This window comes from Chaetura pelagica, unplaced genomic scaffold (assembly GCF_000747805.2).
Source record: "Chaetura pelagica isolate M959 unplaced genomic scaffold, ChaPel_1.0 scaffold405, whole genome shotgun sequence".
Lineage (NCBI taxonomy): Eukaryota > Metazoa > Chordata > Aves > Apodiformes > Apodidae > Chaetura > Chaetura pelagica.
Window position 1 is genome coordinate 5,883,311 of NW_009953489.1, and position 15,872 is coordinate 5,899,182.

The window sequence follows — 15,872 nt, forward strand, 5'->3', positions numbered from 1 at the left end:
TGGTTTTGCTTGAGAGCATGAAATGTGCCCAGCATGTGCAAAAATTGCTCCTTGACATTTCCTTTTAGAGGAGGAACTGTAGCTTCTCTTTTATGATGGGAAGTTGAGCATGAGATGAAGTCTGAGTGAGATCACCTCCTGGTCTCAGGCAGGCATTTCTATGCACCACTAATGCTTTGGTCTGAAGCATTGTGAACACAGATTCTGGGTCTAGTCCAGCCTAGAGCTTTGGAATGAAGTTGAAGAATCAAAAAGAAGATGCTTTTCCAAATTCATTTGACTATATCTGTTGCAACCTCCTAATTGTGTAACTGGGGATATTGTCCATCCTCTGTCTCTTCTGCTTAGAGTTGAGAAGAATGTTACTCAGTCTGTCTCCTGTTTATTTACAAAGCTAGATCCAGGTGCTTTGCCTTAAAAAGATATATATATATAAATATATATGGCTTTAAGGCTCAGGTTATGCATAAACTATATTGAATCATTCTCATGTCTAATGTGATGTGGGAATTAGTATCAAGAATTAAAATAGATCTCCACTGTACTGTGCACAGCAGGTAATGTAAGCACTGCTAAGTCTTCATGTGGCTCCTGTTTCAGAATGAATGTAATTTACTTAGTAGTTTCCTTCATTTGTCTTCCATTTGCTCTCTCATTGTCTCATGAAATGGAATTTTAAGTGCATTATTACTGTTGATCAGGGCTTCTCTAGACACACATGCCATCTTTGACTGAAAATCAGTATGGCAGCAATTTCATTGGGTTTGCCTGTTCTGCTATTTTCAAACAGCTGGACCAGAGGAGAAGAGGACCTGTCTGTAGTTGTCCTCCATCCCTCTGACACCCACACACTTTCTAAACAGCTTGTTCTGCAAATGCAGAAGAAAGTGTGAGTGCACTGTCTCAGTGCACATTGAGTTCAGAGTTGAAAAGGTCTAATGGGCAGCTTTTCTGGCAGAGTTTCCACTAAATCACACTCCTCTGATAGAGGTTTAGCATCTTAGTAGGACTAATGGTGCAGCTCTGCTCACAAGCTTTCACTAAGCTGCTGGGCCATTGAATTTGGTTCCTCAGCTTTGTCTTTCTACTGTTCCTTCTCCCATAAGCCAGTACTATCCCTTAGGAATGAGATGTGGAATGAGCAAAACCCAAGAAAAACATGTACAAATTCAAGATAATGTACAAGAACCTCATTCCTTTATGCTGCAACTAATTAGTATTGATGTGTGTTCAGCATTGCCCACCCAAACTGCCCCCCTTGCCCTCCTGCTACACAAAAGTGGGTGGTACTGGGAAGAAAACACTGTGGATGTGTGATATGGCATCTATCTGCTGTATCAAACTGAGGCAAGAAGAGGCAGAGCAGTTTGAAGGCAGAAAAGGTTTTTTCAAGCAGAGTCATCCACAGGGTAGCCACTGTGGTCTTCAGATGGTTTTATTTTTGGTTATGATTTCAAGTGGACTGATTTTGTGGCTTTGTAACTCCTGATCTTATGCTAGTACAAGTGAGGGAGGTAAAAATGAGATACTTGGACATGGAATGTGGATTCTGGAAAGTAGGCAGCATGGTTTAATATTGCAGAATCCCAGAGGAGGCATTTCTATGACCTTAATGTGTTCAGGAGAGCCTGGACATAAGTTAGCTCCATGGAACCAACTCAGCCTGTCCAGAGTAAACCAGCAATGAGTGGACATGAGAAGTGAGACTGTGAGACAGGAGTAAAAGCTCTAGTGATGGCTTTTGTGGGGATGCTGTCTATAGCAGAGCAGGGGAAGGCAGGAAAGATCAGCTTTCCATTAGAATGGAGCTGTATTGAATAAAATTTGGAGGTAACTGGATAAAAAACAGCCTCTCAGCTTTGCTGTTGAATCCTGGTGTTATTTACTTGGTGATCTCCCCTTAGCCCATTGGTTTGGAAGTGGGATGTGGTCCTCGGATCATTTTTAAGGCATCCAGACTCCTAACCATTCAGGGGCTGGTAACTCTCAGTACCAATGATAACAATGCTTCAGACCATTGTGATTCTGCACACGTGTTTGTGAGCTGTTTTCCAAGTGCAATCCTGAAGGATTCTTTCAGGCTCTGATTTTTGTCTTATTTCTCTCCCCCTCCTACCTCTCTATTCCACTCTGTGCAGGGAGCAGGGCCAGAAGACTTCAGCAATCTCCCACCTGAGCAAAGAAGAAAGAAACTTCAGCAAAAAGTTGATGAACTGAACAAAGACATTCAGAAAGAGTTGGATCAAAGGTATGTCAAGCCTCTCCAATGAAAAATGAAATAGGTAGTTTCATATAGAACCAAAACAACAAAAATATAAGAAGGGGCAAATAAGAATACTGTTACAGGTTTGTTTAATGTGCTGTTGCAAGAAGAGAACCAGAATTTATGTATGGCTAAATCACACAGGAGATGCAAGGCACTCCACAACCCAGATGATTGATTGGTGTCTGTCTTAGGACCCTAATGTGTAGTTTGTTTCCTGGAAGCAGAAAGATAACTCCTGTGCTTTCGTGGGTGCTTTTTCTCCAAGACTGCATTTACAGAATCATAGAATGGTTAAGGTTGGAAGAGACCTTAAAGATCATCAGGTTCCAACCTCTCTGCTATGAGCAGGGCCACTGGTTGAGTGTTGGCTATTTTAGTTACACATTTTGTAATTGATTCAGGCAGCCTGTTATTTGTTGCTTTGTGTTTGTTCACATTCTGCAGCTGCATTAAAAATTCAGCATGTTATGTTTGCAGGAGACAGAACTTTTCCCTGAATAAGTTCCAGACTAAGCGTCTCCAATACTAGTCAGTCCCTAAATATTGCTTTGTATTTGTACAGATGTGCCTACATTTTCTGCTATCTTGCTTTGAGGACCTTTTCTTCTGTGGTAACTCACCTTTGTCTCTGTACAGCTTTTGCTTTCTGCTCTGTATTGATCCTGAGGCAACCCAACATTAGAGTTGGATAGGAAGTCAGAGTAGAATGAAGTAATTTTAAATAAAGATAGTACGTGGTTGAAGAAGTAGCACCAGAAGTTAAATAAGAGTTAAACAAATAGTAATAATTATGACTCATATGTTTGCAATATTGTCCCTTAGGGCTTTAACCACAGAGCTGTCCCACTTCCTTGCCACCCACACTTTTTCTGTGCACACAAAGAAAAGGCAGGCACAGGATTCCAATTGTCAGGAGTTTGGTGGGAAACTCTAAAATATAAAGAGTGTTAATTCAAGTCCTGGGACTCACATTAACCTTTCTCCCCCCAAGTAGTGCCTAGAGAAAAGCTGGATATCTGTGCCAGTAATACAGAAAATCATAAGCTCATAAGTCCACCCTCCTCTAAACTCTGAGATGTTCATCAGCAGGCAGATAACCTCTTTCTTTAAGTGACCATGAAAGCTCCACAGGATTTCCTAGGAAAGGAAAGGCTCCTGAAGGCCTGTACCATGTTCATCTTGGTCTTAACAGTACCACATTCAGGCCTTAAGGCCACATATCAGGCCTTAAGATTAACACCTCTGAAGCCCTGGGCCTTTGGCATCTTGGTTGCTACAAAACAGAGCCCCTGGAAAGAGCCCAGAGAAAATGCTGTGTAACTCCAGGGGATCCAGGGTCACCCTGTGTGGCCTCAGATCCATCTGTCACTGTCCTGTGACAAATGCAAACCATCTGGGTTTAGCTTTGTTTTCAGCAGTGTGAAATAAATATCTCACCAATTATTTGGGTTGCAAAAGGCAAATTGCAGCAGAGAGGGTGAGAATTTCTGGTTAGCACTCCATTTTTATTATTAATATGTTCACGTCCAGTTCTTTGTCCCAGTTTCTCAAGTGGATTTCAGCCCATAATGGAGAATAATGATGCAACTGTTTGCCTGTGCCCCAAAAACTGGGATGATGCTCATCTAGAAAGTTGAATCTGTCATTTGGTGCAGTGGTTGTGAGAGTCCTTGTTCTTTTTATTATTTTTTTTCCCAGGGTTAGCAAATAGATATTGTAGTACTAAATAAAAGAATGTGTCAAGCTAGAAGTCAACGCTAAATTCCTCCTTTTGGCTTGCAAAAATGCCACTGCCCAAGAGTCCAGTTTGCTTTTCCAGTAGGATTCTTCAAGTAGGACTTTGAACCATTTGGTCTAAATGTGTCATGTGCTTTTACTGACTCTGCACAGCTCCTGTGCAGCCTCAACCCTCTGCTCAGGCTCCTGCTGTCACCCTTCTTCCCACAAAGGACTCTCAGCTGCCTGCACAGTAAGAAGCTCCTTTGGCTGCAGGAGCCTGAAGAGTTTGGCTTGTGTTGTACAGTGTCTCTGTCATGTCACGTTGTAGCTAAAGGCTTTGCTCACTTTTTTCCATCTCTGACAGCAGAAATTCTTTCCTGGCAAGTGATGTTACTGTTGTTTTTTTAATGGCTGTTTCTATACAGAGTGAAAGCCCCTGTCTGGGTGTTCTCTGTTACCTTTCTAGGCTGGAACCACAGAGTGAAGAAGAGGCAATTTATTATCCTTCCATTTGGCAGCATTTAGAGAAAAAACATAGGCCCCAGTGGCACTAACACAGGTTTTATTTTTCTTTTGTCTTTCAGAGATGCCTTAACAAAAATGAAAGATGTGTACATCAAGAACCCACAGATGGGAGATGCAGCAAGTGTGGACCACAGATTAGCAGAACTTGGACAGAACATTGAAAAGTTACGAATAGAAGTTCAGAAGTTTGAGGTATGGGAAGAGACATTTCAGTAGAAAGTAGCTCAGCACAAGCTCAGTTCTAAGCAGATGCTTTGTTGCTTTCCCAGATGTATTGATACATTTTCTTACTATGTGTGGGTAAGTGCTGGTTAATTAAGCACTTATGTTAATTAAGATCTTTGAGCCTATTTGTGAGACATAAATATGCACCATCTCTCGTGACTGTCAGCCAACAGTCCTGCTATTTAATTTGTCACAGAAAACAAACTGGGCTAAGTGATGGATAAGAGAAAGTGTAGTGCTCTCTGGACTGCCCAGAGGGGCTCAGATGCTGATTTAATTAATCAAATAATTTGAAGCATCACATTACAGATGTCTGTGGAAAATCATAAACATAAATGCAAAGCACCACTTAACAGTAAGACAGAAACCACCTTCTCTGCCCCTCCTCATGTCTAACCTAAATCTCCTCTTTTCCAGTTTCAATCCATTACCCCTCTTCTTCCCACTGCAAGCCCTTGTCAAAAGTCCCTCCCCAAGTTTCCTGTAGCCCCTTCAGATGCTGGAAGGTGCTGAGGTGGCTGTTTCTGAGACTCCTATAAGCTGCCACATGTCTTATGTTACTGTGAGTAGAGCAGCAGCCACTCCCAGCAGCTGTTGTTAACTGCTTCGCTTGGATCACAGTATTTTCAGCACCCAGTGTCAAAAAATGAGTTGTTTTTTTCAGCCAAGTGTGTTTCTTGGCAAGACTGACAGATTTCATACCCAGCTGTGGCGCGGAACCCCCTGCCCCCAACAACCGCAGCTCGCAGGAGTTTACGACCTGCTTTTCCCTCCCGTAGTCTGAAGGTCAAACAAAACCCAGCCAAGCAGAAGCAACACTCCCTTGGGTGAGGGGAGGCAGGAGAGGTCTGAGCTGCTTTTTTCCCCCCCAAACCAGGGCTGGCTGGCAGAGGTGGAGGGCAGGCTGCCAGCACGCAGCGAGCAGCCCCGGCGGCAGAGCGGGCTGTACGAGGCGCAGCACAGCCCGGCGGTGAACAGCTGCGCCCAGGACCGGGAGAGGTACCGTATCTGTGCTGGGCTGGGGCACCCCTGGGGCTGGGACACCCCCCACACCTTTCTCCTGGGCTGCTCAGTTGAGAAACTGCAGCTCTGCAGACTTTCAGGAGCTTTGCAGCCAGGCTGCTCGCTGAAGCACCTGGTTTTCAAAGTCCGCAACTTTTCGAGCTGCTTTTCTGGGTCTGATGAAACTTGTGACCCCCACACTTGTCCCTGGGACAGCTTGATGAGGGGAAAAAATGTCTGGTCTTGCCCACCTTCTGGTGGTAACAGCCAGTTCTGAGCATCCTTTGGAGTTGCTGAGCTGCTGCAGCTGCAGTTGCTTACCTTGCCTTAAGTGTCAGGTAACCAAGTCGTTCTCCTTGCTCCTGAGAGCTGGTTGCTATAGTTGCTGTGTATTTTCCTCTCTTGAGCAGCCCAGATGGCAGTTACACAGAAGAGCAAAGTCAGGAGACTGAGATGAAAGTACCTTCAACAGATTTTGATGATGAATTTGATGATGAAGAACCACTACCCACCATAGGAACATGTAAAGCACTCTATACTTTTGAAGGTATCTTTTAAATTTACTCTCATTTCACTTACTGCTTTCTCTAGTTCATATGCCAAGGACAAGTGGGAAACCTTCATTTAAGCGCTGCAGAGCTTCAATAGGCAATGAAAAAGGGCAAGTGAAGTTCTGTCATGATTCTGTTTTGTGGAGAGGCACCAAGACAGTGATTTGGCTCCTGTTATGCAGGAACTCTGCAAGAAAAAACCCAGGACTCTGGTGTTAGGATCACATCTATCTGGTTCTTTGTGTGCCTGTTGTTGTCTCCAGAATCATGTGCTGTTGTTATTCCTGCCCTGGTGCATCAGCCTTGTCACCAAGTGTGCCCTGAGCACCCTCCACTGCCTCCCTGGGTGTGCAGGGCAGCCTAAACTCTGTGTTACTGTGTCTTTCAGGTCAGAATGAAGGAACCATTTCTGTAGCAGAAGGAGAAATGCTCTATGTAATAGAAGAAGACAAAGGTGATGGGTGGACACGAATCCGAAGGAATGAGGATGAGGAGGGTTATGTCCCCACCTCCTATGTTGAAGTCTATTTGGACAAAAATGCCAAAGGTGCTATGACTTATATTTAATACTATTATTATTACTTTATTTACTTTCACAGAGATACCCACCTCTGAAACTGCTCTGTGTTGCAGATGGAGCCTTTTAAAAGTCTGTACAATGCCACAAGGTGCATTATTTCATATGTGGACTAATACGGCTTTTGTTGGGCTACAAAATGTGCTATTTATTGATCAGAGGAAGGTAGAGTGGTAGACTGTAACAGTAGAGGGGAAACACAGCCTTTCCAAGACAGTGCTTGTTCAACTGTCACTGCCTCTGCACGCCCAACAGTGCAGGAGGCTCAAAACCTTTGTGAGTAACATGGGCTCTCCTCAGATGGTGGCATCTCAGACACACAAGTCAGCTGTTTGTTCCAAACTGATTCAGTGGAATGTTACATAGGAAATATTTAAATTGGTGTTTTGTGTCTTAGTGTGGGAGCTTTTCAGAGCTTAATGTGTCCCATGGACCTTTTGGATTGACACCTGGTTGTTGTTGAGTTAGTGTGTTTCGAAAGGGAAGGAGGGATCTTGCAAAAACCTGTCTGCACAGCACTCTGTGGTCCTTGATAAATCGATAAAACATTAAGAAAGGTTCTCAATTCTTTCCTACCTTTGTACACTTCAGAAGATTTATTTGTTGTTTCAGATGACCACAATTAATGGTTTAATCTTTTCCTTGCGCCAGATCAATGGAGACATTCAGATCTCAGACTCAGGAATCTGTTTTGTTGTTGCTTTTAACTCCTCACCAACAGGGGTGCTGTGTGAGCAAGTAGTGCTGCAGGGGAGTCCTGGTTAGAACATGTGCCAGCACCCTGAACACCTGCTGATGGAACACAGAGAAATCAAAACATTTTAGTCCTGTTTCACATCAGGATGTGTTTGAAGTCCACTGTTAAATAATTTACATGGGGTTTTTTCAGTCACTTAAACCTTCAGATTATTGTTGTGTTTCCTAGACTTCGGTGTTCTTGGTGTGAATCAAGTTGCCTCATCCAATTTGAAAGAAAACTGAACCTTTCTCACTGGGATTTATGGGCAGTAGGAGGAAAGGAGCAGGACTGTCTCTGTAAACAAACACTCTGACTTGATCAGTTCACTGTCTTGGATTCCATGTGGAACAGCAGAGTGCCTGGTCTGCTGCAGATGGAAGTCTGGGCTCTTGTTTTATTTTGCCACAATAGAGTAGCTTGATATGTTTGTTTTGGCAGATACAGGGTCAATGGAGATGCACAAGAGTTCAAAAAGCTCAGCCTTTGTTGTCTTTTATTAACCTTTGAAAGAGGAATGTGGATTGTACATCTTCCTATTGAGAACAAGGCAGAAAGCACAGGATGGGAGATCCCATCTCTTACCCTGGTGTTCTCCCCTGTGGAGACTGTCTGCTCTGTGTGTGGCACTGGTTGAAAGCAACATGATTATCCTGCTGGAAAATGTGTTGTTCAGCACTGTGGGCTGCTTGAAACAGCTGAGTTAGGGTGGCATCTGCATCTGTCTGGAGGAAGAAGCAGGGCTGCCTTGCCTGCAGATCACCCAGTTACCAGCAGAGCAGCAGGTTGGGTGGGCAGTGAAGCAGTGTGTCTCTGGAGGGGTTGAGAAATCCTGGCACACCCCTGTTATCTGGGCTAGCAAAATAACTGTCTTTCCTTTACCCTTCTGAAGAGAATATTGCAGTACCAGCCAGAAAATCATATATTAGTATGTTAATGGTGTTCTGTAAGTTACAGGGTGATGCTGAATGATGGTGAAAATGCAGTTTATGCTGGGGGGTGGGGGTGGGGTGTGAAGGCTGATGCAGCTGCAGCCACTTCTCTAGCAACAACAGAGGTTTTTCAGATCCGGTGAAGTTTTTCAATTCATTTTGCTGGACTTCAGGAACAAAACCCAGTGTAGCTGTGAATATCTAATGTAAAGGAACAATAGTATTTACCTCTCCTTATTTCTCAGTTCTCTAGTTAAGAAGAAAAGCTACAAGAAAAAATTTCCATAAACTGTCCCAGTAGCAGGATAAAGATTTGGGGAAAGTGTGACTGTGTTTTAAGACAAACTTTGTTGCAAGACACCAATTTCTCATTTGACTTTTAATATATTAGTAGAAGTGGCTTTATCCAATTCTTGAAACAAGCTACAAGGCTCCTGAAAATGACCCTCTAAATACTAAAGCACTTGAAAACTTCAGTAGATCTTTCCTCTTTTTTGGGAAGAGGGTTGAGCAGCTGGTACCTCCTGAGTCTCAGTTGCAGGAAGGGTGGGAGCGGTTACACCAGCTCAGAGCTCATCTTGGAGCCAGCAGAACCTTCTGGCTCAGCAAGAGCCAGGTGAGCATCAAAAAGGCAGGGACAACCTCTTGTCACTTGTGCTCTGTGATAGGATATGGGGCAATGGATCCAAACCTGAGCACAGGAAGCTCCACCTCAACATGAGGAAGAACTTCTTTCCTGTGAGGGTGACAGAGCCCTGGGACAGGCTACCCAGAGAGATTGTGGAGTCTCCTTCTCTGGAGACTTTCAAGACTTGCCTGGATGCCTGTCTGAGTGACCTGCCCTAGTTGTGTGTGGGTTTTTGGTGCTGCTCTGGCAGGGGGGTTGGACTTGATCTTCAGAGGTCCCTTCCAGCCCTGAATATTCTGTGATTCTGTGAACTACTAAATGCTTTGTGAAAAGCCAGTGGGGGCCTTCTCAGTCAGCTGCAGCCTGCCTTGCCAGGACTCTGCTGCCAAACCTGAGGGGATGAGGTCAGGTAAGTGTTGTGCTGCACTCACCTGCTTCTCGTGGCCTTCATGGGAGCCCAGCCAGGCCTGTGTACCCCTGCAGCTCCCTGTGTGAGGGTTGGTTGTGCACCTGACACTGGCACCCTCTAGTCAGTGGGTGTTAGCAAACCCTATCACAACAAAAGAACAGTAAATCTATCTTGTTTTGCCTTTTTTTTTTTTTTATCCCCAGATGTGTACAAATCACTTCAGAAAATCTCTGAGTAGGTTTGCATGGGCCTGTTCACCTTTTATTCTCCTGGTTTGCTGCCACAGTTGTTTTAAGAGCTCTGTTTCAGAAGGTTTTCTTTAGAAGAGATGAAGGCACATGTCATGTCTCCAGCAGTGGAAGACTCTGTTAGGGACCTCTCACCCAGCTGGTGCATCTAGAGAATGTAACTGTGCATCAGTGCCAGTGAAAGTGTGACTTGAGTTGTCACCAGCACTGTTGTCCTTCCTCACAGAAAGGAGAGCCAGCAGGGTTTGCTCTCTCTGAGATGCGTGCAGGAAACTGTTCTAAATGCTAAAAAAAACCTTGCAAACTAGGAATTTGATCTCTGGGATGTAAAGTCTTGTTTTGGGGCTTATGCCAGCCTCTCAGTGGTAGGGACAAGGACAGAAGCTCCTCTCTGCACACCACACTGGGTGCAGCTTCTTGCAGGGCTTTTCTGCACCTGCCAGCTACCTGGTGCTGACAACTGTCCAACACAGGAACTGTAGTTGAGTCTTTGTGCTCAAGATTGACCATACTGTGCTGTTGAATACGGTACCTCATCATCTCCTTGGGAACAAAACGGGGGGAGGTTGGGAAACAGTGTGATACACAAAAAGGCCAGTTTCATGTAAACTCTCCATGGGACCCAACAAAAAAAATGCCACGTTCACTTCCACCAGCATGACTGGCTCTCTGGGTGACATGCAAGGAATAGAGGCTGTTTTGTGGAGCTTAATGTCCTGATCAAAACACTTTGGAGCTGTGGGCTGATGGGCATTTCAGCTCCTTGGCCACTCTGGGTCTGTTCCTCCTCACCTCCAATTATCTGAAAAAATCCTCTGTGGTTCTCAGGGCTGCAGCTCTGCTGTTCCTTTGCTGTCACCATCATGCAGAGCCCTGACTTATATAAATAAATAGGCAAACATTAACCATGCTGATGCACTTTTTATCTAGGATATATTTGGTTATTTAATGCTTGCCAAATTAAGTAGGAAACAGTAGTTATAAACTGGACTGTGGCTTTTAAAAATCCTTTTGTTGAAGACTTGCCCTTAGTTCTCCCAGTTTAAAAATAAATTGTATATAGCATAACTTAAGAACTAAAGTTATTTGGATTGTTTTTATCCTTTTATATATGTATAAATATAAATGGTTTTATAGTCTGTTCTTAACCTTGCTGTTATTTTGATAACTACTCAGTTCCTCTCATGTTGATAAGTGGTTTTGGTTACTCAGCTGCCTGCATCTGGTTAGACTTGCATAGAAACTTCTTGCTTTGTGTTAAGGTTTGTTTAAATCTGGCCAGTGTGGTTGTTTTGTTCCTATTCTTATTTTTTAAAGAATCATCATCTGTCAGGAATCTTTTTATAGCTTGATGTACCATGGTGTCTTCTTCTAATAAACATTCTATTTTCTCATTCCTCTGAGTTTTTTTTCCTTCATGGCAATTCATTCAAGTTTAACTTTACTAAGGGAAAGCAAAGGGCCCAGAGCTGCTTTTCACCTGCTTCCCACACAAAGTACAAATGCCATTTCTTTTCAGGAAAAAATAGTTTATTGTGGCTCTGTGAGAACTTTCACTATGCTGTCACTTGGAATTTTAACTTGTATGAAAATGAGTGCAGAGGAGATGGGAAGGTTCCCCTGCTCTCTCAAATGCTTGGATTTGCCCTCTATTTCCTTGGATAGGCTGGTTTCTTGGCCAAATCACATTAGTGAATTGGAGCTTCACTTGGCCCCAGAGGAAACTTGCCCTCAGGCTCTGGGTACAGGAACATGACAAAGGGTGGTTTAGAGGCTGCTTTCACTTACCTGTTTATTTCTGCACTGCCCTTAGAATGAAAGGTCTTTGCAGCCTGTTGTGGGTAGGGTGAATAGTCTGGGTCCACAAAATTCTTTGTTTTACCTTCCTTAAACAGTATCATTCTTGGTCTCTGGAGCTGTCACCTGAAGACACACACTGCTTGGCAGGCTGGTTGTTTTTCTCTGCTGCATTAAGAAGGTGCTGCAGGGTCTCCCAGAGGAGAGCAGTGTCCCAGTGATGCTCATCTTCAGGCTGAGGGAAGGGATGATCTGTTTGAGGCTTGCAGTGGAGTTCAGGAGCATTCCTTAACCCCTTGTAACCTGGTAGATGCTTGGATGCTGTATTTCCTTTAACCTCCTGCAGTGCTGCTCTTAAGGGATCCTGTTTTCCCCAGCCTCTTTCTAATCAGGTCTCTTTCTTTTTGTCTTTCTTATGTTTTAGATTCCTAAAGGTGTTTGTGCTGGTGCAAGAACCTCGGGGCGAGCTTGTCACAGAAGGAGAAACAAAATGGTCTGTTTACCCTGCAGGCAGTTAAAACACACCCATGGAAAACCAGACTCCCAGTCTTGTCTGGAGTTCCCACTTGAAAAATTCAGAATAAATTCCATCCCAGCACCATTCAGATGCTTGCTCTTCCCCATGGCATGTTACCTGTGGCTCAGATCCACTTCCCAGCCTTTCCCACTCTCCTGCCAACCTGGCACAGCCCCTCTATAAAACCACCAACACTTGCCCCCCCACCCAGCTCCTCCCAGCACCGGTTGAAGAACTGCTGGCTGCCCTCTGATGAGAGAGTAACCAGAGTCCCAAGCATGTTCTGGTCTGTCTTCTGTCCTCCCTTGTCCCTCAGTCCATCTGAATGTATACACTGGTCCATCAGCATTTCACACCGTGCCTTTAATGCTAATCCTGCATTAATTAATTAATCCATCACCAAATAGTAGCTTGGGGGGAGGTGTGTACACATGGAAAGCCTCCCCTGGGAACAGTGATACAGCAGCTGGACTGGGCTCTGAATTTGCAGATATTAAATTTGATCCACGTGCATTATTCAATATTCTGCTTTCCCCAAAGGTCACTAATACTTGTCAGCCTCTATTTTTTTTTAAATCTAGGCTGATGCTCATCCCAAGTATTAAATCCCTCTGAGCTTGCTGTTTCCTGAAAGCCTTCGAGCTCACGTATGTACGCTTGTTTTCCTGCTTGTTCTCTTTGCCTCCTCCTCTTGTTTCCCTTCCCTCCTCTGTCCCTCCTCTTTCTCACACACACACAGACACACACAGACAAACACAAGACACTGGCATTTTGGTTGGAAGCCCCATTTTGCTGGTCACAAAGGCCTCCGTTTTGCTCTCGTTTCAGTCTGCATGCTCGCCCTGTTGCCTTGCCTGCGCCCACCTTCCTGAGGGCCACGCTGGTTGGTGGCCCCTTGGTTGTTCATCTCTTTGCAGTTTCCTTTTTGTTGATTTGTTTTTCAGCATTTCAGACCTGCCTTCTTCTTTTGCATGACCTCCCCCTTGTGCGTTCTCATCAGTTCATGTTTGCCTAACAGAATTTTCTTAGAAAAAATAAAAGAGAAAAAGAACAAAAGAAACCGCACTCGATTTCCTTCTCCCACCTTGTCATGAACTGGACCTCGACCCAGAAGCCAGACAGGAATTGTGACCATCCTGTTTTATTTGAAGCATGATAAGTGATGCTGCACTTTTTATCACGTCGTGCAGGGGAGAGAGGAGCTGGAGTATCTCCAAATATCCCATGATCTGGACCTCAGCTGCCTAAGAAAGGGTCGATTTGCATCCGAAATTTCTCTACCTGTTGGTTTTCCCTGAATCTTTACCACTTCTAAGATTTTATAGTCATCTTGTTTGAGCCCCATAAGAGTCAGTTGCTGTTTCATAGCTCGTGAGGGCCATTTGTTCATAGATTGACACAGAATCTTCTCCCTCTTGGTGAAGTTCAGCGTATTTTTGTGAAATCCCCAGAATCTGAGAAAATGTACCCAGAAGCCACTATGGGCAAGGGCCCTAAAGACAAAACCCCTCAGGTTTAGTTTGCAAACAGGTGCATGTTGTTTTGTTGCCTGCTGTGCTTTTGTGCAGGGCCAGCATACAGAAATGTGTCCACCAGTCATGTCCTCTCCATCCTGGGGGTTGTCTTGGTCCATCCCCACTCTGGATGGAGTAATTTTTGAGTCAGGTTAACGTGTTGTGTTCATAACTCTGTCCCTTTCTCTCCATTCAAGACACCAACTGTTATTTTTAATAGGACAAAGTCCCTCAGTCCTACAGTGAGTACTGTAGCTGTTATATTATGGTGCTTAGTTGTCTGCAAGCATCAACCAGCAAAAGGGGGTGTTTTTTAATCTTAATTCAGGTGTCTCAGGAGCCTGCCTTGGGAAGCAGGTGATACCAACTCTGAGGCCGTTCAGCTACAGTGTTAGCGGCGTCAGAAGAGTCATAATCAATTAATTACCATCCTTATCATTGCTGCTACTGATTAGATCCGTAAGCCTCTGATAGCAGAATGTGACCCACGTGGTTGGCACCTGTGGCCTTGTACAGACACTTGTGCAGAGGCTCCGTGGCATCCATCCAGCAGGGATCTAACGGGTGAAGCCGTGAACAGGTGTGCAAAAATTCTCTTCGGAGTCTTTTTAGCTGCAGTATTTTTATTCTCATGTCCAATGCACTGTTGAATCAGCAGCTGGAAGAATTAATTTTCACCTATTGTTGTGCCATCTATGTAAAAATTAGATTAAAAACTTTGCTTTTATATATTTAATCTAGGTGGACAGTATATTATTGTCAGCCTCTGTGGAACATTTGAACAATTGCAATGTCTGTGTTGCTACAGTGCTTTAGAAGGAGCATTAGCTTTAGCTGACTGATTTTTTTTTCTCCCAAAGTTTTATTCAAAGACCATGTACGGAGTTTTTATAAACTTGGCAACTAGTTCCCAAAACCCTGCATCTTAAAGCTTGCTGCAAGAAAAAAAAATCAATAGCACCACCAGTCATGAACTGCAGGCTCCAGGTGTTGATTCTGCTGCCTTTATTCAGGGTAAGGAATGAGTAACTTTTGTAGAATTTACCTTTTGTGAAATCTGAAGGATTAAATATGTGACTGGTTTATAAAAACTCTGCTTGAATTTACTGATCTTGCCCAGAAGCGTGGACTGTACTTCCTAGGAGATCTCACTATCCCCAGCAAAAGTCTCTAATGCCCTTTCTTAACACCTGTAAATAGAGAAGAAACATATTTACTGATACTGAAAGTTGTGTTTAATGCTAAGTATTTTTCAGAAGTTAATTTAGTTTGATGCATATTGTTCTTTGTTTTCCTGCCTGAAGTGTCAAAAGACCTAAAAGAAGCCAAAATTCTATTTTAACATGATGATGTTGAGCACTTTTTTATTTGTATATGTGTGTGTATGTGTGTTTGAGCACTGATCTCTAGATTTTTTTTTGGTGGCATCTCAAGTGTTGTGATTTCATTGCCAATGTAAAAGGTTCTGGTGTTGCCCATTCATTTCTGGAGACAGAATTCAACCAAATAAAGTGCTTCCATTTGAAAGCAAATATTGACCATGTAACAATGATAGGACAGTCATCCACATATTTAAATAAACATTTAATTCCAGAAATAAGTTTCATCCAGAGAACAGAAATGCTTTGTTGCTTCTCTTTCTCAATCAAGGAGGCTGTTGCTGAGCTTTTGTAGCCATTGCTCCCCCGTGAGCTTTCAGCCTCCCTACAAGCTTTGCCCATTTAAAACTGGAATTTAGCTGTGATTTACTGTTCCAGATAAAATTTTATAGCCCAAAACTCCCTTAAGCTGCTCTCTTGCTCCTCATTATTCTCCTTGACTGCGGGATGGATTTAGGTTTTGCTTCCAGCTGTAAAATTTACAATGAATAAGCAGAAACTGCCTGTTCCAGTGGGGCCTTTATGACATGTTTTTACTCGTGGTACTTGGTTTTTTATTCTGTTTTTTATTTATTATTATTTCATACTGGAATTGTCAAGTGTTTGGATATTAATTTGGCTCTGCCTGTACCTTTGCATGACTGTCCCACATTGCTATTTCATATCAAAGGTCACTTTGAGACATGATTTTATCAGACTTTCACCTTCCCAGCTGGCACTGGAGAGAATGAAATGGTTGGGTTTTTTATTTGGTCATTTGAGGAGAAAGAAAAATGCCCTGTTCTGGTTGGAGATGTTGGTCTCCTTGGGCAGGACAGTTGGGTCTTGCTTTTTCCCCACTTCAGCA

General features: G+C 43.6%; 1 protein-coding gene across 1 annotated transcript in view; it reads left to right on the forward strand.

The window, feature by feature from the left end:
• Nucleotides 1-9,808, forward strand: part of FNBP1 (formin binding protein 1) — a 65,158-nt gene extending 55,350 nt beyond the window's left edge. Inside the window, exons 12-17 of the mRNA XM_009998993.1 lie at nt 2,139-2,248; nt 4,570-4,702; nt 5,613-5,734; nt 6,148-6,284; nt 6,677-6,835; nt 9,774-9,808. Of these exons, the coding sequence (XP_009997295.1) occupies nt 2,139-2,248; nt 4,570-4,702; nt 5,613-5,734; nt 6,148-6,284; nt 6,677-6,835; nt 9,774-9,808 (696 nt within the window). The remainder of the gene's footprint in view (nt 1-2,138; nt 2,249-4,569; nt 4,703-5,612; nt 5,735-6,147; nt 6,285-6,676; nt 6,836-9,773) is intronic.
• The last annotated feature ends 6,064 nt before the right edge of the window (nt 9,809-15,872 follow it).